At 38.4% G+C, this 20,808-nt stretch overlaps 1 protein-coding gene across 1 annotated transcript in view; it reads left to right on the forward strand.

Annotated features, from left to right (window-relative positions):
• CPQ (carboxypeptidase Q) overlaps positions 1-20,808 on the forward strand; it is a 158,445-nt gene that overhangs the window by 21,894 nt on the left and 115,743 nt on the right. The window contains exon 3 of the mRNA XM_032129937.1: positions 7,935-8,142. Coding sequence (XP_031985828.1) covers positions 7,935-8,142 — 208 coding nt within the window. The remainder of the gene's footprint in view (positions 1-7,934; positions 8,143-20,808) is intronic.

A 20,808-nucleotide genomic window follows, 5' to 3' on the forward strand; every position in this document is an offset into this window, starting at 1 on the left:
GAACAGGAAGCTCTAAAAAGCAGCAGTATTTTTAGCTATGGAGTCCAAGCCAGCACTGACTCCAGGATACCAGGAGTGTCTCTTCCTGCAGGTCTTCTATCTAACTCATGCCTATGGCATTGAAACCCTACTGGGATGTGCACAGAGCTTTCCTCATCTATTTGATTTGATGAGATTTGCCCACATTGGCTTAGATACAGAACAGTTGGATGATGTGCAGGAGGTTTTTCAGTACCTTGTGATCTTGGGGATAAAATCCTACTTTCTCCTTCATGACTGGGAAATATGCCAGGATGTCGAGTTCCCAGATTCCATCTGATTTACACAGCAAAAAAAGGGGAGAGTACAGAAAAGGTTAGATTTTTCTACTGAAGAGGAAAAACACCCAATGTTCTCCCTCTCCAAGTGTATTCCAAGATGTGAAGGTGTTGCGTCAAAGAGAAAGTTTCACTTCCTTTGATCTCCTTACAAGGAGGGAGTAACTTTATGGCGCACTTTAGTGACAGGAAGACAAGAAACATGAAACAGAGTGACCTGGATTTCCAGAAATCAGCAGAGACTGAAAACAGTCATCACCTCGAAGAAATGGATTCCTAGGTAATAAACAGGATTGAGTGTTAGAAGAGCTCAGTTTTGGGAGCTGGAAAACTAGAGATTTACCATATTTAGTCAATGTCCTTCTCTAATTTTCAGTGTTTCAACATTGGCAAGCATAGATATATATATAGAGAGAGAGACTGTTGATTTCTGGTAGTACTGATTTTATCCCCCAAATTCTGAGGAAAATAGATATAATTGTTGCTTTGAGAATCCCATAATTGAAGGAAAGTAGTAGTTTAGCAGATGTTTGACCATAAAGTATCAAAGAATTCATTTTTTTGCATGTGTTTTAAGATGCACTTTTTTTATCCTGATGGGCGACCATGCCCTTTAATTTTAAAGGAGTACTGACAAGCAGAACCAACTTCAGAGCAGCCTGCCCTGAAATGTCTCCTCAAGGAAAGGAACAGTCTCTGGTTTTTGTGTACTGTTGGTTGCAGCAAAACTGAAATAATATACACATGATGTATTGGCAGACTTTTTCCTAGTTTTTGTCTTCAAGTCATGGAGGGGTTTTTTTGTTTAATTGTCAACGTTTGGTCCAGCTGTGCTCTTACAGAAGGTGATAGGAGTTTTGGAATTAGATAATATGAAAATAGTTCCAGCCTGTTATGTATAAAATGGGAATAATGCATGTTGTCTTGAAGTTGTTGGTGTATGCTGTTGCTGTAGGTCCACCATTTTATTAAACCAGGGATGTTGCTGAAAGAAGTGGTCTGGCCCCAGTCCTGGCTGATGCATTTTGCCCCCAGTGTTGACCCTCCTCTTTTTTTTCTCAGTGGTGAAGTGGATTAGGGGATTCAGCTAGATAAACAAAAGGCCAACAAAAAGTTATTTTTAATGTGTATCAGAGGATTTACCCCTGAGCTGCCAGCATCTTGGATAACCACTGATCTCCTGGAAGAAAATGTGATCCTTCTGGAGGGCCTTGGGTACCCCTTTAATGAGGGGTTCAGTGCTGAGAACAGGGGATGGAGAGAGTTGTAGGCATGAGAGCACAGTGCATGGCAAAGCCCTCCTGTCTTCACTGGATGCCTCTTCTTTCATGTGTGAGGAGCTATTGATCGACATCTTGAGACCACGAGCCTCAGTATTGCGTGCCTGGATTGTTTATTATTACTTAAAGCAGCACTGCTTGTGCTATGGTAATTATGCTACCATTTTTCTTGGAATGTAAAAGATGAGATCCCTGAAGGACCTTAGACACTGGTCTTCAGTGACCCAGCATCTGGGCTAAAAGTTAGTGCAGTAGCGTTTCAAAGATTTGGAGAGTGGGAGTAGCTGCATGGCTTTGAGGTGGACGTGCTGTCTGGGAAGAACATCGGATCCAGCCGCTGCTTTAACGAATGTTTGCGTGAAGTGTGTGGATTGCCAATGGCAAAAAATTGGATTTTCGGGTCTTGTTCTTTTGCAGTGTCACTGAGTTGAGGGTGGTTACCTCAAGGATGTTAAGTCCAGGCTGAAGCTAATGAAGGCAGGATTTGAATATGATTTTCTGCATGTGTGGGGTATGCGTGCACAGCTGGATGGCGACGTTCCCTTCATCCAAAGGAATAGCTGGCAGTGACTGGCACCTTGAGGAGGGAATGGTTGTCCTCAGCACTTCCTGCCTTGAGCACCTGTGTTCTCAGCAACTGATTTTTGTGGATCTGGTTTTTGAGTGTCTAATTCTCCCTATACAATGCATAGCAAGCCTGTGGTCTGTGCAGGGCTGCTCCCAGGAGAACCTAACCTGCTGCCCTGCTCTTTTGGCGTCCAAGGCCTTGTGCTGGGGGCTAGGTCCAACCCATTTTCTCCTAGGATTTGTGTTGCACAGAAAGCTACATATTATTGAAACCAAACTGTTCTAAAGAGAGCCAGTACTTGCTGGAAATTTTAAATCATATTTTTCAAAAATCTGACTATTATACACTGTTAATTTTTCTTTGTGTTCTTAAGGAATGGTACAATATACTTAGTCTCTGTGCAATGCATCAGCGCTGAATAGCCTCATATCCTTTTTTATAACTGTCCTATGTAATTTTATTTTCATGAAGTAATTCTCTTTGCTGTTCCACAGAGTAGGAAGGTCACATTTTCTAGAAGTATTATTCACATTTTACAAAATCTTTCTTCCTGATAAAACCCTCTTCTTCATTTCACGGTTCCCCTAAAATATTTAATATTTTCTTCATATTATAATTCTTATATTATTACATATTTATAAGTGTTGACAGAGCAAATGTGTTTCTAGGTGTTAGAATATTTCAATTTTTCAGTACATGCGAATAATTTTTGAATGAGAAAGAAAAAGAAGTGATGATATTAATCTTTCATTTGCTTCAGCCTGACATGAAACCTTAATTGGATGAGGTCATTAGAGACAAAGAATTTGTGTTTGTTTTTCTGAAAATCTAGTTGAATTTTGTGGAGCATTGCAGGAAAGCTGAACTAATTCCTGGAGAGTGTTAGAAAGCGACATGTTTTTAAGAGAGGTATGATAGAAGTTGAGGAGGAAAATGTTTTCTGAGCTGATTTTAGAGGATATTGAACTTAAAAAAGGATATAATTCCAAGTCCCTAATCTTACTTAGCTTTGAAGAATATATTTGCCTTTTCCCTCCATTCCCCGAGACCTTCTTTCCTTAGACCTGTCCCAACAACTACGTTATCTCCAGATATGCACATCTACCTTTGTATCCTGTGACCCATGCAAAAAAATTCTAGGTTCTCTGTAACTCTGTGAAAGAAACTACCTTGCAAATGGGCACAAGACAGTGCTCATGAGCTGTATCTGAAAGAAGCATGGGCATGGTACTTTTAATGTGGAGAGAGGATCAAGTCTGAAGGACAATGGGAATAGCCAGGCTAAGGTAAGAAAAGCTTGGGGCTACTGCCTGCGTGTGTTTAGGGTCAGCATGAAATACAGTGTACCTTGATGAAGCAGCTTTTGGGCTAAATTAGCTTTGTGGGGAGAGCTGAAGTAGAAACAGAGAAATCTGGGATGTTGCAGGAAATGAGGTATGAGGGTGGCCTGACCTTGCTGCTCTGTGAGGCAGGGCTGCAATCAGCACATGGATTTCAGGCACTGTGCTTGTGTGTTGTTGCCCTTGCTCTACCATGAAGAGCTCTCTTGATTTCCTGTCCCGATACCCTGGTGTCTGGGTCTGATGAATGGGGAGGTAGCATTCTGTCTCCCTCTTGTCTTCATGACTGCAGAGGCCAGGACATGTTTCAGATACATCTCCAGTTTCAAAATTTCCACAGTTATCAGAACAATTAGGTATGTTGTTGACTTTTTGTGTTGATATTTCTTTTCCAGCTTTGTTTTGTCTAGGCTTAAAATTACTGTATTTTAATTGTTTTAAGCAAAAATTGCCTTGCTCATCAGCTTATTTATTTGATGGTGGCAGCTTCAGTGCATGTGGATCAATAGCATCACCATTCTGTAGTGTGATTTGTAGAAGAAATCATAATTCTTACTTTAGTGTGAAGTAAATGGAGTTTGGGAGGTACATAGGAGTGAGTTGCTTGCTTGCTGCTATTGAAAATAATTCATTGTTAAATAAATGATGACTGAATTTGGCTTTGTAACTGGATCTCCAAGGTACTGATGCTATTAACTGGATGACAAAAATGAGACTGGGGGGAAAAAAGAAGAAAGTAAGGCCATAGTTAAGTAGTGAGGAAATTGGTATCCAGTAAGATTAAACAGTATGCAAATAATACTTCTTTCTGGGTTTACTAAATCCTTTTAATGTAGTAATAGATTGTAACTAACTTGATTGAATTTCTGTGTGTTTATGAAGAGAGTGTTTCTGGGATACTAATAAATAAAAATGTATTCTGTATGAAATTTCATTGATGTTTTAATAAAGATTCACCAGTTCTTAAAATCTGATAATAGGATGGATTTTCCTTTTTTTCTTTCTCTTCACTGAAACCTGTTACTAACACAGATAGATGCTTATCTCTAGATACTAAAATGACTTAAATATTAGCTGCAGTTAATCTTGTGGAGAAGAAGTTATCTTGTGAGGAATCCTGTGTGAACTAATCTACTCCTTGCATCATTGCTGGCAGGTAAACAGCTGTGAGGTGGTGACTCTCCAGACAGATTTGTTCATGCCAAGAATCAGACTTCTTATATATGGCAGTGTTACACACAGCTGATTTATGGGTGCTTTTACATATATACACACACACACACACACACACATATATATATATATATATATAAAATCAGTCTTGTGTCCATCCCGTCTGTGACCGATTTTAGATTGCTAATGCGTATCATGCCGCTTATTCCAATTGGCAATGTGATCATCAGAGGTGTGGCATATTCAAGTTTTGAGATAGAAACATGCATTTCAGGGTACAGAGGACTTTGTAAAATATATTTTTGTTGGTAATTAAGATTTGCCTGCTTGTTCCCACCATTAACACCCTTCCCATACCTTAATTCTCAGAAACAACCAGGTACAATTTGCTGTTTAATATGAGAAATGAGAGGAAACCTATAGTACTATCTAGATTCTGTTGCTCACTTGCCCAACCCAACAATATGTTTCATGTGATGAGATCAAACAAATAGTCTTCAGCTTTATACACTCAGCCAAGTTTATCATGTTTGTAATTCTGCTTTCTATGATTCATGCCCTTTACTTAGCTAATTCCCCAAATACTCTGTATTCATCTCTTGGACTGTGTGGGTTATAATCTTTATAGCTTGCTTAAGTAAGCAGGCAATCTGTCTTCCTCCTTACATGGGGTTTCTGAAGAATTCTGTTCAATAACACACAGCCAGTAACATAATGATAGGTGCAAGAAAGAGAGACAATATCTTTCCACATGGGAAGCAGAGCCATGAGGCACTGAATTGGTAGGAGAGACTAGGATAGATTTCTATTAATTTGCTTAAAGGTTCAGTAAGGTGAGACATTTCCAGTTTCTAAAGGGAATAACTCGTTCTCCTTAAACAGGTAAACTATTGGGGTTTTTGTTTAATTTCCCCTTTTGCACAGAAGGTTTAAGGGTGGTTTGTGTGTGTCCACAAAGATAAACATTGCTCTTGTCTCTTCAGTTGAAGAATCTGAAATGGTATAAATTGGCACTTAAATGCACGTGAGTAATTGAATTAATCAGAAGCTACACAAGAGTGAAGTTTTACAGAAAGCACTGTAATTCACGCTTTAATGTATACCATGCTGCCATTAAGTTAAACTTGCAGAGAGAATGTTTGTTTTGTTTTATCAAAGGATGGCTTTATTTAGCTTCTTTGGGGACATTCAAGGGTAGAGATACTGAGCTAGAGTTTGCAACTCTGTGTTCTTTCCCTTAGCTTTCCCTTAGCACAAATTCCCAGTAAGTCTCACTGTACAAACTCCTGATGCCTGTCATCTAGGAAGGGCCATAAATTTCTTAGGAATTATAGATAGTTACTAGCTGTCTGGAGCTTTCTTAAAAAACTTTTCAGAGGTGGTGTTTGTTCATCTATGCAGTAATGCCCAGAAGAGTTACACTCCTCGCTTCCTTTGACGAACAGCCACCAAGACGTGCGTCCTTCCAGTGCCTGCTGCACGATCCAAGTGGAGCACTGGGGAGAGCTAATATGAAATAGAAATTGCAGTATCAACCTACTGAGACCATGACTTCTCTTGTGGAAAATGAAATTTTGCAGATACCTGGCTTTATTTCCAGTGGCATGGTTTCATACCCAAAATGATCCTGTTGCTGGGATGTTCCTTAGCTAGGCAGCTGAACCTGCCATTAATTACAAGCAGCTGGAGTCTGTTAGTATGCTCACCTGCCTGCAAACAGCAGCTAGTAATATGTGAAGGTGATTCTATGGTTTGCCTTTCTAAAACACTGCCAGGTTAAGGTAAGAATCTGAATAGTTAAAATTTTTATGCCTCTCACACTAGGTTATTTTTGTAGCTAAAACTCACTTTTGTTGGAGCAGTAAATGTCAGTTGAACTCTTAGTGGTACACTCTAATGAAAGCAAACTTCTGTGGAATGGTTTAAGGTTTTGAAGTGTAGTTTCATCTTAAGCCATGAACCTGGGTGCACTGATGCTGGGAGACATTACCTTCCTATTTTTCTATGAGTTTTTCTCGTGTATTATGGTCTTAAATACAAGTCTTTGAAATCCTCTAAATAATTCTTATTCCACGCACACAAAAAAACAACCAAGCAACCAAAAAAAGGGACTTCTTCAAGAAGAATAATTTTATTCTTAAAAACATGATAGTTTCACTTTATTCTGACAAATCCTTGCTAGAGGATTTGTTATTCGTTTCAGTTTTCACTGATGTATTTTGTGACTTTTAAGTGAAATGTACAACACTAAAATTTCAGACATCCATTACTTCTTCTGTATTTAGAAGCAAAGTACCAGCCCATGTTGTTAAGCAGTCTCTACTTATCTCTGTAACCAATCAACAAATCTGAATTTTAAGCATTGTGGCCATTTTAATAAACTACTTCTCAAATGCTGTGAAATATAATTCCTCAATTAATGTCCTTAAAAGTTAGAAGGATTCTCTGGCTTATCTATAACATTCTTTGTGTTTTCAAGTAAGATAATACAGCAATTTAAAACTATTCCAACTATTAAAAACAAAGAACTGGGTGGGATCTAACTTACCATGTGTGAATAGTCCTGTAGAAGAACCTGCCTGCGTTTTCTGTATCATGACCTCGGAAATGCGGATTCCTGGAGAAACTCCCAGAAGGAGATCCAATAGAAATGTTATATTCTCTTGAATTAAATATGAAGATATTAATATCATTATTATTGTTGTTGCTGTTATTATTCACATTGCAAAATTTGTTGACACTGCAGAGCTTTAATTTAATTTCAATTATGGATTAAATCATTTTATAATAGTTACGGTCTAAAAATATGGGCTTCCAGCTGTCTTACGTTAAGCTAAGTTGTTTAGCAACATATCAAAACATTTCCATGAAAAGATTACTATCTTTTTCTTTTTTTTTTAATTAATCCCATAGGCAGCTTTTGCAAATGTTTTTGTACTATAAGTGATTACAATGAGGCATTAAAGCACATGCAGAGAATAAAATTCCCCCCATGTATCCTTCTTGCCCTTCAAGTTGTTTTAATACCAGCCTGATAGCATAGTTTACAGAGGTGTGTGTACTTGATCAGGGTGCTATTACATCTATTTATTACCAATCCCTGATGAAGCATTTCACATAGTCTTCCTTTTTCAGGAAAAAAAATTAATGCTGGTTTCCTGAGTTCTGCACAGTGCATGCTTTTCTGTCTGTTAGAAGTGGCCATGGGAGAGCTACAGGCAAGCATTGCTAAAGCCACTGTAATACTTTCTTTCAGGAATTACAGCGGAAGTCATAGTCGTAGCCTCATTTGATGAACTGCACAAAAGAGCTCAGGAGGCCAAGGGGAAGATTGTCGTCTACAATGAACCTTTCATCAGTTATGGTGAAACTGTGCAATACAGGTTACAGGGAGCAGTGGAAGCTGCTAAAGTTGGAGCAGTGGCATCCCTCATTAGGTCTATTGCTTCTTTTTCTATTCACAGGTAAGCATTTTTCTCTTTTCTTCCTGCAACTCACATTTCAGTGTTAGCTGACATGTCATTTCTGGGCAGGCATTTTTGTTCTCTATGGCTTAAACATTGCCAGTTACGAGTGGGTGTTTGGTTTTGAAACTATTGACTTCACAATAGTTCTTTTCCCTTGTGCTTTGTCATTCTTTTGGAATGTTTTCATTTTTCTTTGTTACTGATCCAAATTTTGTATAATATTTGTCTTAAAGAACTTTCTACATTCTCAGGGCTGCAGTAAATATTCTGGGAAGAACCAAAACCAAATGTCTTTGGTGGCAACAGGCTGTCAGTGATGATATGAACTGGTCATTCTGTATGTTTGACTAGAATGTAAGTGTACAGTTTTCAACATATCGTTAATTTTCCTAGCATGAGGCTGACTTGTACTAGATGAAGGAGTAGTCTGCTTTGAATGTAATTATTTATGAAAACTAAGAACACTTTAGCAGCAAGGTTTGTAATTCTCACACTGCTTTTTAAATAAGGTATGTGGAAATAAGAATTTTTTAAAAAATGTATATATTTTTAGATTTCTTAGTACATTATTCGTTTATCACATGTAGCATTATGTTACTGAAATTATATATTTTCGTTTTCTGGTTGGTAACAGAATTTGGTTTTTATCTGGGAGTTTTTTCCAACTCCGAAAGCTTACACTTAAAATGCTTATCTATTGTGAAAAAGACTAGTTGAGGCATAGAGAGGAAATAGAGAAGGGTCCAGCCATGTAGTGAAATGCTGACAGATGCACACTGTCCTTTTACACAATATTTTTTAAATCTTACACTGGTATTTGTGACCTTAATGCCTGCAGTGATCTTTGTGTAGTAGCCTGCTGGCTGTGATGGGAGTTCTGTTCAGGCAGGCCCAGACAGCGGAGCTGGACTGAGGACTGGAAACAGGACAGGCCCATCTGCCTGCCCACCATCCTGTCCCTGAGCTGCAGCCTGAGCAGGATTGGCAGGGCGTTAAGTGATGCCAGACACAAAGCTTGACTGCTTAAACTGTAGAGATCTGTTAATAAAATCATTTACATAAGACAATATGAAAGACATCCAGTTTATACAAGAGGTGCTATATTTTGTAACATTCTTTCTTTGGCAAGTACATATTTAGAGCAATACAGATTGTTTATTCCTCCCCCTAGTTGCCCGCCCAGGAAGTCTTTACCCACAGAGGAGTCATTGGCAGTAGCTAACCTGTCTCTGAATGTGTGCTACAACATAACCTGGACTTGTGTTCTGTTTAGGTAACACCATGGTTTGTTTTTGATCTCTGCTCCTAGATTTTCTTTCTGCAGAAGTCTAGGCTGGTAGGTGGAATGATATAGCTTTGGGTTTTTCTTGAGGCTGGAACTGGGAAGTGGCTTGGGAGGCATTTGAAGGTATGCTTGATTCCACTTTTTCAGAGAGAACATGAGTGGTCACACCTCAGCAATATGAGAAGAGTGCAAGCTTCCCCACTTGTAATGCTTCAGAGAGTCAGAGAAGACAGTAAAGCCAACTAACTGTACTGGAACACATGCAGAGAACAGCTCTGCTGCCACTGTAGTTGCTTGGTAGCATTTTTATATGCTTGTCCTGGTTTCAGCTGGGATAGAATTCATTTTCTTCTTAGCAGCTGGTACAGTGCTGTGGTTTGGATTCAGCATGAGAACAACATTGATAGCACACTGATGTTTTGGTTGTTGCTAAGTTGTGCTTACCCTAAGTCAAGCACTTTCCAGTGTCTCATGCTCTGTGAATGAGGAGCTGCACAAGAAGCTGGGAGGGAGCACAGCCAGGAGAGCAGACCCAAACTGGCCAAAGGGATATTCCATACCACAGGATGTCATGTTCAGTATGGAAACTGAGGGAGGGGGAAAGGGGGAAGGAGAGCTTCTCTGGAAGTGACCAACCACTTCTTGGAAACAGGCTGGGCATTGGTCAGAGGGTGGTGAGCAATTGCATTGCACATCACTTGTTTTTGGGGTTTACTTATTTGCTGTTGTTGTGGGGGGGAATTTTATTATAAATTTTCATATTATAAATAATTAGAATTTTATTATAATATTTCATTCTATTTTTTTCCCCACTGATTAACTGTTCTTACCTCAACCCATGAGTTTTTGGAATTTTTTTTCTGAGTCTTCTTCCCATCACACTCAAGGAAATAATGAGCGAGCAGCTGAATGGTACTTAGTTGCCAGCTGGAGGTAAACCATAAAAATGCTCCACATTCGCCTAAAGAAGTCAAAATTATGTGTTAAAAATGTTTTCTGAAATATGAAGCACTTGAATTCAGATACTGTCCAAACTATTACTAGTGTATTTCTTGGTGTCCAACAAATGTGGTGTTTACAATGTATTTTCTAATACTAAAAATTTTCTAGTAAAGCTCATATTAATGAACAGATAGTGGAATGTGTTTCAGAAAGAGTTTTACAAAAAAATGTATGGTTTCAAAATAGCCTTATTTGGTATCATCAAAGAATATTGCAATCTATAATGTGTTGATTTTCTGAAAACCAGATGATCTGTCCTGTCCTTAGTTAAGGTGCTATGCAGAATTGTTCAACTGAAAGTTACTGTGTTTTCTGTTTGCCAGAGTATTTACGGAAGTGCATTTAGTATGTAATGAAAAGCTTAGAGGTGAGGAACAGAGGTGGAGACTGAAGGAACTGGCATTACAGCTATTTCAAAATTGAAAGGAAGTAGATACCAAATGCATGTTTGTTTAGAAGTATTGAATCCTTAATTGATACTAGGAACAGAGGTGTCATTCCCAAAACCAATTTGAAATGTAGATGCTGCCACAAAGCATTTTTTTAATAAGTGTACTTTCTGTACTCTCTTCATTTACCTTCACTTTTTTTGGATATGGAATGGATTGATTAATGTATTTTTTCCTATAATACAGAAGGTACTCAGGTCCAATCCCTCACTTCTGTTACTAGTGATGACTAGATCTGTTTCTCTGATTTTTAACAAAGAGGTATTGCTGTAGGCAGGATGGATTTTCTTACCTCCATGCATTCACCTATGTTTTCTTCTAATCACCAGCTGTGTGTGTCTCCTTGTCTGTCCTACCAGTGTGCTGTTCTGGATGGACTATGTGCTTCTTATCAGTCAGTGTCTGGCACACTGTTTGCTCAGGTCACTTGCCTTTTCGATTGACTGATGGGAAATACGGCATTGCTGCAGGGCATAGTGTGCTAGAAGGGTGAGAGATGAAAGGTAAAAAGCTAATAAGAGGTTTCTAAATATTGTGAAAGTCTTGCATTCTTGCAATTTGTATGCTGCTGCATTGTCAACCAGAGCCTTTACTTCTTTGGCCTGTGTGTTTACATGTTCACTGATAATACGAATAAATGATAATGGGATTGTGGAGTTTTCCAAAACATCCTGGAAACATCTGAGAAAAAAGTATCCTCCTCCTCACACTGCACTATCCCAGTTTCGGGTAAATGAAAGGTGGAATTTCACAATTTTTCCTAAACGATACCAAGTTTGGTGGATGGGGTTTTTGTTTTATTTCTTTGTTTGAGGAATTTTGTTTGTTTGTTTGTTTTTCAAATTTTTAAACCCCTTTTCAATGGGGGCTGCTTATTGTTATTTCATTACTCTATTTGCTGGGACAATGTAAGCCACTTTGTGGTGTGATTTCTAGGTGATCTTGCAATGTGAATAATATTGATATGTTAAAACTAGGTATTTTCATTAACATCCATTATTAAAGCTTACTGACAAGGCAGAATTGGTAAAATCACAACATTAATTAAATCACTGTCCTCTTGCTGGTAACTTGATGGCTGTTTCTTGTTCCAGAAATGGCAAGTGGCTGCCACATTGTCAAGGCAAAAAGTATAAAGGGAATCTTTGATGAGGGGACAGTTTATTTTTCTTTAAGGTATGGTAGTATAACTATGGAGTAATGAAACACCCTAGGGACTCAAGCATCCCAATTCTTAAGAAGGGATTAATATTATTACACTCAGGAAAATACAGTGAAAATACTCCATTTACAAGGAATGGTTGAAGTTGAGCAGTAATCTGGATGACCAGTCCCGTGCTACAACAGTCAGTGTTATTGAAGAAATAGTGATGACAAAACTATTTTCTGCTACCATAGGCTTGCTTTTTCACAGCAGTTGTTCTGATTATTAAATAATCAAAGTGAAAGAAGATAGGAAAAATGAAGTGTTTAGCTGTAAGGCTCCTGAAGTTATTTGTTTGTAATAAGATAGCCATAAGTCTTTGGGGGTTTTTGTTTCCTAGCTGTACATTTTTGAAACATTTTGTAAATAAAAAGGTGTCCTTTAGCTATTGAAATGATCCAGTATTCTGTGGTGAATGTACTCTCATGAATCTGAAATTTTCAGTAAATCCTTCTGTTCTTCAAGAACCACAGATTAGATAAAGTCATAACACTGTATCTTGTAATGACAACTCCTTTGAGGGCTCAAGAAAGAAGCCAAATGGAGTGCTTTTCTGAGAACTCAAAAAGGAAGTTCCCAAGAATCCTCAGGATAAATGCCAAGAACCCTATTATTACATTTTTTAGATGCTACAGAACAATCTCTCCAATATACAAGAAATTAAACAGGGAACATATTACAAGGCCAAAATAGACCAAGTAGTACTTTGACACAATCTAGAGACTGTTAATAAGGACACATATTTGGTCAAGTTCTTTTCTTTTTGGACTAAATTCAGCATCTTATACTTACCTGAAGTATTTTCCTGCATTTTTTCTCTCCTTCTTCAGTCTACAGGTGGCCGAGACATACCACCAGCTTATGAAGCTCCAGTAACTCCAATCAAAAGCTTTGTCTGGATGAAAGCTGAAGTCATGAAAGGCATGGTGCAACTCAAGATTTATGACTTAGGTTGCATAGATGGCCCATGTCAGTACATATGGCACAGGGCTGGTATATCATCTCATGGAATGTATGTGAATTGGAAAACCATTTCTTTACCATTGCATTTCCATTATCTTAATTTCCCCTTTTTTGTAACCTCATTTCACTTCATTTATTTTCTCCTACCATGTATAGTCTTGTATACCTTTTTTTATATAAATTGTTTTCCTTTGTATTCTTCATTGCTTGTTAGGTCATTCCCTTCTCAATCTTGCTGATGAAGTGTGTGCATTAGTGGCATTTTTCAGTTCTTCTGTGCTAGTACAGGGGCTTCTTACCACATCACCTCTTCCAATGCTTGGTCTGCTGCCTTTGGTTCCAGACATGAGAATTGCTTGCTAAGGAGATGATCTTCCTTTCCCTAAAACTCCATGTCCGAGAAAAGTAAGGGCTTATTCACATCAATAGTTACAGACAGATTCATCTTCCTCTTCTTGCTCTGCCATGTTTTCTGAATTCTGGGATGATACAGTAGTTTTACTAGGATTTGTTTTTCTGTTTGGTTGGTTGATTTAGTTGTTTGGTTTTGGTTTTGTTTCAGTAGCAAAGAGATGCATCTGACCTTTAAAATTAATGTTCTGTCTTTGAAACTGTATCTTCCTATTGTGTCCTGAGCCCGGAAGGCTCCTTTCCCTCCTGGTCTGCCCCTCCTTCCACTATGAATGCCAATATACCAAATTTTTTGCTACCATCGAAGGAATCTTTCTTCTTGTGACCCGTTCTGCTGTCCATAGAGGGGAAACAGTGGCATGCTGAGTAGGCAGCATCTTCCATCTGCTTTGCACAGGCTTGGGGAATGTGCAAGGCATAAGGGCAGCAGGAAGCCGTGTGATGATTGTAGAGATGCAACAGGAGTGACGTAGCATGACTGAAGAAATCAGGAAGTGCCACTGATTATTTCTGAACACTCTTCACTTATGGGATTAGATTAGAAACAAGAATTGATCATAAGAAACATCTCAATGAGAGACTGTCCTAAAGCAATATCCTGTGTCAATGGGATACAGCAGTATTGTCTCCTGTTCTACTAAGGTAGCAGGAAACAAGGATAAAACCCTTATTTGGGGTCTAACAAGAGGAAATAAGAGCAGCCTGTGTTTTGTAAGTCTCTGGGGAACTTGTGGAAAGATTCTAGTTATGTTCTTCAGTGCTGTGCATGTTGTCTTGCTGCCCTTAGAGGTATGAATTGGTGGTGTGCTGTGGCGTTTGCCCTGCACTTAGAGGCTTTCCCTCCAGGATGTCTGTAAATGTTGTTGACTGACAATTCACTAATTTTTACTTTGCTTCCTATGTTCCCTTAAGGTCAACATGCCAGACTGAATTCTTCAGTGCAGTCTTTGTGCTCATTTTTGGGCAAATCCTAGCTGTCAGAAGGATAATTTAGATGTTGCTAGAAGAAATGGAGCCTGTGTTTTAGGAGATTATCGTGTTGTACAGGGGGTTCTTGCTATTTCCACAGCGAATAAGGAGTCAAATTTCAGGTAACTTCATAATAGTGAGAAATCTGTAGATGTTTCTTCAGTCCAAATTTTTCTTTAGCTTTTGCCAAACTTTTTTCCTTTCTTTTGCTTTGAACTGCATAACTCTGTGTTTTGGTTGTTTTGGGGTTTTTTCCAGTAGATGGGGCTTGATGTGATATCTGCAGTCTCTGTGTAAATTCATACACCTGGCATATTTGTTTTCTTACAAAGTCACTAAAATGCTGATGAGACTAACAAGAGCTTTCTCTACCTCCTCCTAGTTTTGACTCCTTCTGATCAGGAATATGGTGTAATTGTGAAGAGTTTCATCCATTTAGTGTCTAGTCATACAAGCAGTGTCCTGTAACTTTGGTAGAGGTTGGTAAAGGGCTAGTAAAATCTTTTTTTATAGACTCTGTTATCTAGAAAGATGCTGTGAGGATAACAGCTCTATTTGAAATCCTGGCTTCTTCACCAATAACTTCCCAAGGCAAATCTTTATCAATGTAGTATTCCATTGGTTTTTTTCTTGTCTTCTGGACTCTCCTCACATTACTGAGTCATACATTTTGTTGGTGGCTAGATGACCACTCATATCATGGTTAACTCTGATCTTGTTTGAGTATCATGAGCACCCACTGATTTGGTTTGGTCATATTCTGAAGTTACTAAGGTTTATTCCACCTTTGCATTACTGGTTCATGTATATTAAGATGCTGAGTGTATAAAACTGCCAAGTTTTGGGTTTCATGCCCTGGTCTGTAAGGAGTTACAGCTGTGCTTGCTGTGGGTTGAGCACCAGGAACTTCAGCAATTTACCGTGATTTCCTGTTTCTCCCTAATCAGCTCCATCTTTCTTTGGTGCTGCCAATCTCTTCTGAGTCTGTATGAGTTGGGATGCCTATGAAAACCCTATTAGTAAGTTCAGAACCCTCTGACATGATTGTAATGTCTTGACCTATCAATTTCAGGTTTGTTTTAATGTTCTCGCTATATTCGGTTTTCTTGATTACACCAAGTGTCTCACTATATGTGATGACCATAAATGTGAAGGATTGAAGGAAAACCTGACAACACAAAAGCAGATAAAGATTACAGAGAGGGATCCGAGTAACACAGTGCCAGTGAATTAGTTTAGCAATTTGTGTATTTTCAGCTGATGATAAGATCTGAGAAGTATGTGGACTGTTGTTTTGTTTCTCTGTAATTCTTCGTTTCTTCTCTAAAAGTGCAGTAACTGTGGACTTTATCTGCAGTGTTCATATCCAGAGCACATGAGCATTTGTCCCCAGACAACTGGAAAAGATTGAATAGTACCAGCATGTTTGTGCAGAATGCTACAGAATTGGTGTTTGAGGTGTCGTAGCCTAATATTCTCCTTTTTTCAAAGGACAATATACAATTGTCCTTTGAAACAACAATATGGACAATAAACAATAATACAACAATAAAACAACAATTAAAAAAAACCAGCAAAAACAAACAAAAATTTTTTTTAAAGGGAGAGAGGAAAGCCTCTGTTTCTTCATGTACTCTAGGATTACTTTCATGTTACACAGCAACTCACTTTTTAAATTTTGGTCCGGGCAATTCTGAAACAGCTTGTAAAGAGGTCTACTGTAAAGATTTACCTGCCCCTCCAATTTTATTATTTACATGTCTTTTTCCATTATTTTCATGGTTTTCCAGTTTGTATTTCCCACTGAGTATTGTTTCTACTTCCTGTATTGCTCAAGATACTTTTTCTGAATCTATTTGGCATTATTCTTAATTTGACAATGTTACTCAAATTTATCTACATATTACAGAACCATTTCAGCCTATATATATTGAAGTTTTATTTAGGAAACATTGTATCTGCTCTAAAGCACCTGAAGTATTCTTTTCAAGGTTTACTGCTGATTTCCAAAAGTGAACACAGATTTTTGCAGGGACTTTGGCTGGATTTATGTGCATGTATACAATACAAAATTTTATTTCAATGTATAGCTTTTTACTTATGTAAAACAAACAAGCAACCAAATATGGATGCCAATTTTAAAATATATTTGATTGCTAGTCAACTGTTAATACCCACAATCTCTCTGGTTAATGCCCCAGGAGTGCAGAGGATTTGGAAATGCAAATTCGTCATTTTGTTTTGCCTTGTTTGCTAAAACATGCGATTAAATGTGTATGTTATTCCAACATACTATGATTTCTCTTTACAAGAATGCTTGCACTGTTTTTCAGAGGGCAGGTGGCCTCTTGTTTCTGTTGTTTCTTCCTCTTCCCACAGTCTTACTTGTGGCTTGTCCATATGGTAGGATATTTCTGTGTTATTTCATTAGGTGTTGTCTTCCCATAGGATGGCCTCACCCTGCTGTGTTATCTTTGCTATGATGTATGTCAGACATTTAAGTATGATTAGATAGACCTATTTGTATGATGAAACCCTTTGTTTATGGCACACAAATTTTGACTTGTGTTTTTAGGAACTCAGAGCCAATTGTTCCACAGTTGTTTGGAATTGTCTTCTAGATGTACGCTGGCCAACAGTAATAATGGGTTCTTCCCTGTAGAAGCAAAGTCTTGTGCCTCAGAAGTGTAACCATTTCAATTACTTTAATCCTTTTCTCCAGATTTGTTTTCCCCTTCAAATCCAATCAGTCACCTGCGTTTCTCTTATTGTGTCCATCTTGTTGCATCAAATACTAATGCTTTTGTCTTGCCTGCAGGGTAGGGCTAAATGGTGAAAATCCTTCTCCATCTGGTTTATTAAATGAGAGGTGCCAACTCCTGTCTCTGCTCTGCCAGTGATGCCAGCTTTGATTACTTGCCTGTTGTCCACTCCTTCAGGCATCTTTTACTTTCTCTCATTTTGTTTCTATATTTTGGACAGTGGTACATACCTAAAGCTGTAACTTTGTTCTCTTCCAACTTTGCTTTTTAAATCTGACTCTTGTTTGGTGTTTATAGATTGTTTCCATTAGCTGGTTAGGTGACTAGGGTCTGTGACTTCTGCTAAACTGTTTCACCTTGCCTTTATTTCCTGGTCACTATTCACAGTACTTCTGCCTTGGCTGTCTAATGTGAATACTGCAAATACCCTGTGAAACAGAGAGGGGTTGTCTTTTATATGCTTCTGCTCATTATTATTGTTATTATTAAGCAGGATTAAGCTTTGACTGCACTTCATGGCTTTTTAATCCATTGTGAATGCAAAAGAACTTCTAAGAATAAGGAGCAGAAAGGTATCACATAATTTCTGACATGTATCTGTTTGGATTTCTTCACATTAGTTTGCTTGTGACTGTGAAACACACAAAAATACCTCAACATGAAATATTGAAACTGTGTACTGTTTAGCTCTGAAAAATCCAGATTGATTCTCGACATTTGTGCACTGAAGAACAAAGGATACTTGTATCAAATGAGGGAGAATAATGATGTGAATCAACAAAACCCAGGGGTTCTGAAGTTCCATTCATCACTCTGCCTTGTGCCCCTGTGGGATCTTCAGCAGTTCACAGTATTATCTCTCTTTCCCTGTTTATAAGAAGTATTAGTACTTTTTGAATGTTAATTTAGGATAACAGTTGTACATTGTTTACTGTAAAGAACACAACATTAAAAGTCAGCTCTTCTAAACTGTTTATATAGTCAATAGTAGATTCTGCAACAATTTGTGTGTGCCAAAACCAAGTAACAGTTGTATTACCATGTAGCAGTGGGTGACTACTGCTGATAAATAATCCATTATATAACCATGGGGTTCTCTCAGGTTTTTTAGTTTGAGTGTTGAATTCTGCTAGATTGAGATTCAGATCTGTGGGAAGGCTCTGGCAGGAGGTGGATGACAGAAAATACAGTTTTTTTATGTAGGAATATCCTATTTTCAAATGTAAATGCTTAAAAATAATTTGTTGACTGTAACTCAAAGGATTTGAATTCAATTCAGTAATAACTCACTGTGAGAGAGTTGAACAACACTGACAAGAGCACAAAGGAGGTGGAATTTCAATAAAATAAAAAGCTTTTCCTTAGTAACAATTTTATATCATCAAGAAAAACATGAACTTTAGAGATCAGGTTCTGGGATTCAGATGTGATTTTGCCAAAAATCTGAGGTTTGGAAAGAATGAATTCACAGGAGAGATGTAAGGAGGTTTTAGCTATTCTTCTGTAATCTGTGTATTGGTTGCACCTCTTCAGGAAGTAGTTTGTGTCTCCCTCTGAGTATTTCTATCTGCAGCCTCTATAGAAGGAAAGAACAATTTTCAGGGTTCCCAGTTTGGGGGTCTGAGAAGGTTGCAGTTGGGGGGGCACTGGAGTGCCAGAAACTATGTGAAGGGACCAGGCAACTTGAGTACATGCTCTGCATCTCCATAAAGGCCATTAGAGGGATGTACTTTTGTGCTCAAGCTCAAAGACCTTGAGAAGGGACTCAACACTGTCCAGATGCAGCCAGAATCCTGGGCAGTAGAGCTCATCTGAGAGGCCATCCAAGGCTGTACCTCCACAAAACTATGGGGGTTTTTCCCCTCTTCTTTTACTGAGTTTATAATGCTGACAATCTAGGAAAACAGAAATGGTGTGCTGCAGTGTCTGAGAGGATGCTAACATTTCAGTCTTGCCAGAAATGCAATAGGCAGACCCATGAGAAAACTTTATCAGAGCTACTTGGAATAACAAGTGCAGCTGCAACTTATATTTTTAGAAGTGTAACTGTTTTTCAGGGTCTAAAATTAGGTTGAGTCATACAAATCTTTGTATGGTACTTCTGAGTGACAATCAGTGATGGATTCCTTTAACCCTTCCCACATAGAGTGGTATTTTTTATTCCTTCACTATTTTGATTTTACTTAATGGAGTGGCTTAAGAGTTAGTGAAAGTTTGCCAGAATCCTGGCAATTGCAATAAGATGACAAAGAACTGGAGAACACCACTGGAAAGCATTAGACTTCTGGGTGACGCTTGTCTGTGGAAATTTCCTGAGAAATGAAAAGGAGAATTCCATTCTGTCCTCTAGGGTCTCCCACATAAGGTGTCTGAAGCTTTTAGTTTTGTATAGTTTTAGTCCAGATATGTTTGTGGCAGAAATTCTAGCCACAAATGCACTGTTATTTCCACCTCCACATGAGTTTTTCAGGAGGATATTCCAAAGCTTAACAGGGAGCAGAGCTTGTGAGCTGGACAGTCTTACTGTCAGGGTTTCATAAGGATGTTTGTAGACAGGTCTGTTTCCCCCAAATGTTCGACAAATCATGACCTTCCAAGGAAAAGTTGTTTTATCAGCATTTTTTCAGCAAAGCTGCTCAACAGTTTCATAGCTCTGGCAGCAAGAAGTGCTGCTGTGTGATTTGCAGTGTATCCTGGGTCACATCAACCATCAACTGTTCATTGCAGGTGAACTGTTCAGTGGTCAGATCAAGGATCAAGCACTGTCCCCTTAAAACAGGAGTTTTGTTTATTAATCAGTGTACGGGCTACATCACAAGATTCACGTGCAAATCAGTGAAAGTTTATCTTCATGTAGATGAAATTATTAAAAGCCCACTTTGAGAGCTGAGGGTACAAAGGCTTTGCAAACTGCAGGTGATCTTTGAGCTGCGCTTACAGAACAATTGCTTTAAACTATGTGATAAATAGTTATGAATTGCACTCATTTGAGTTCTGTGTAATTTAGTATCTGTTTATAGACATGGTAGATTTGAAACAAGTACAATTTCCAGTGAATAATTTAAGTAACTCCACTACACTTACACAGAAATGTAGTATAGAGTATTTTAGAGGAAGAAATTTTAGCTTGACAGCTGCAAGGTAATTCAGCTTGTGTGTATTAGCTTGTAAAACACAGTTCTGCTTCTAAAAATTATATGAACTCTTCTTTCTAAGTAGGTATCGTTTTAAAAAAAATTTCTATTAATATTATTCATGAAGTTATATACATAGTCTCAGTGTTAACATTAATCACTCACAGTCAGGGAGATAATTTTCTTGCACAGTGTACTTTAGGGGTGGGGGAATAATAACTACTTAGCACCTGAACATTGGGAATAAAATTCTCACTTCATTCTGTTACTGTCTTGCAGTGTTGCACTAAGTTATCTTCATTTTTTTCCGGTATTGAGCCCTAAGGCTATGGGGTGTACCCAAGGCTGAGTGCAGGTGACTCTCTGCATGCCTCTCCTCATGGAGGCTGCCTGAACACGAGTGAGACCCTGGACACATGGGTGAGAAGGAAGTGGGGAAGCCTGTGGTCCTCTCTGGCAGTTCTCTTCTCCTGGAGCTACCAGG

This window comes from Corvus moneduloides, chromosome 1 (assembly GCF_009650955.1).
Source record: "Corvus moneduloides isolate bCorMon1 chromosome 1, bCorMon1.pri, whole genome shotgun sequence".
Lineage (NCBI taxonomy): Eukaryota > Metazoa > Chordata > Aves > Passeriformes > Corvidae > Corvus > Corvus moneduloides.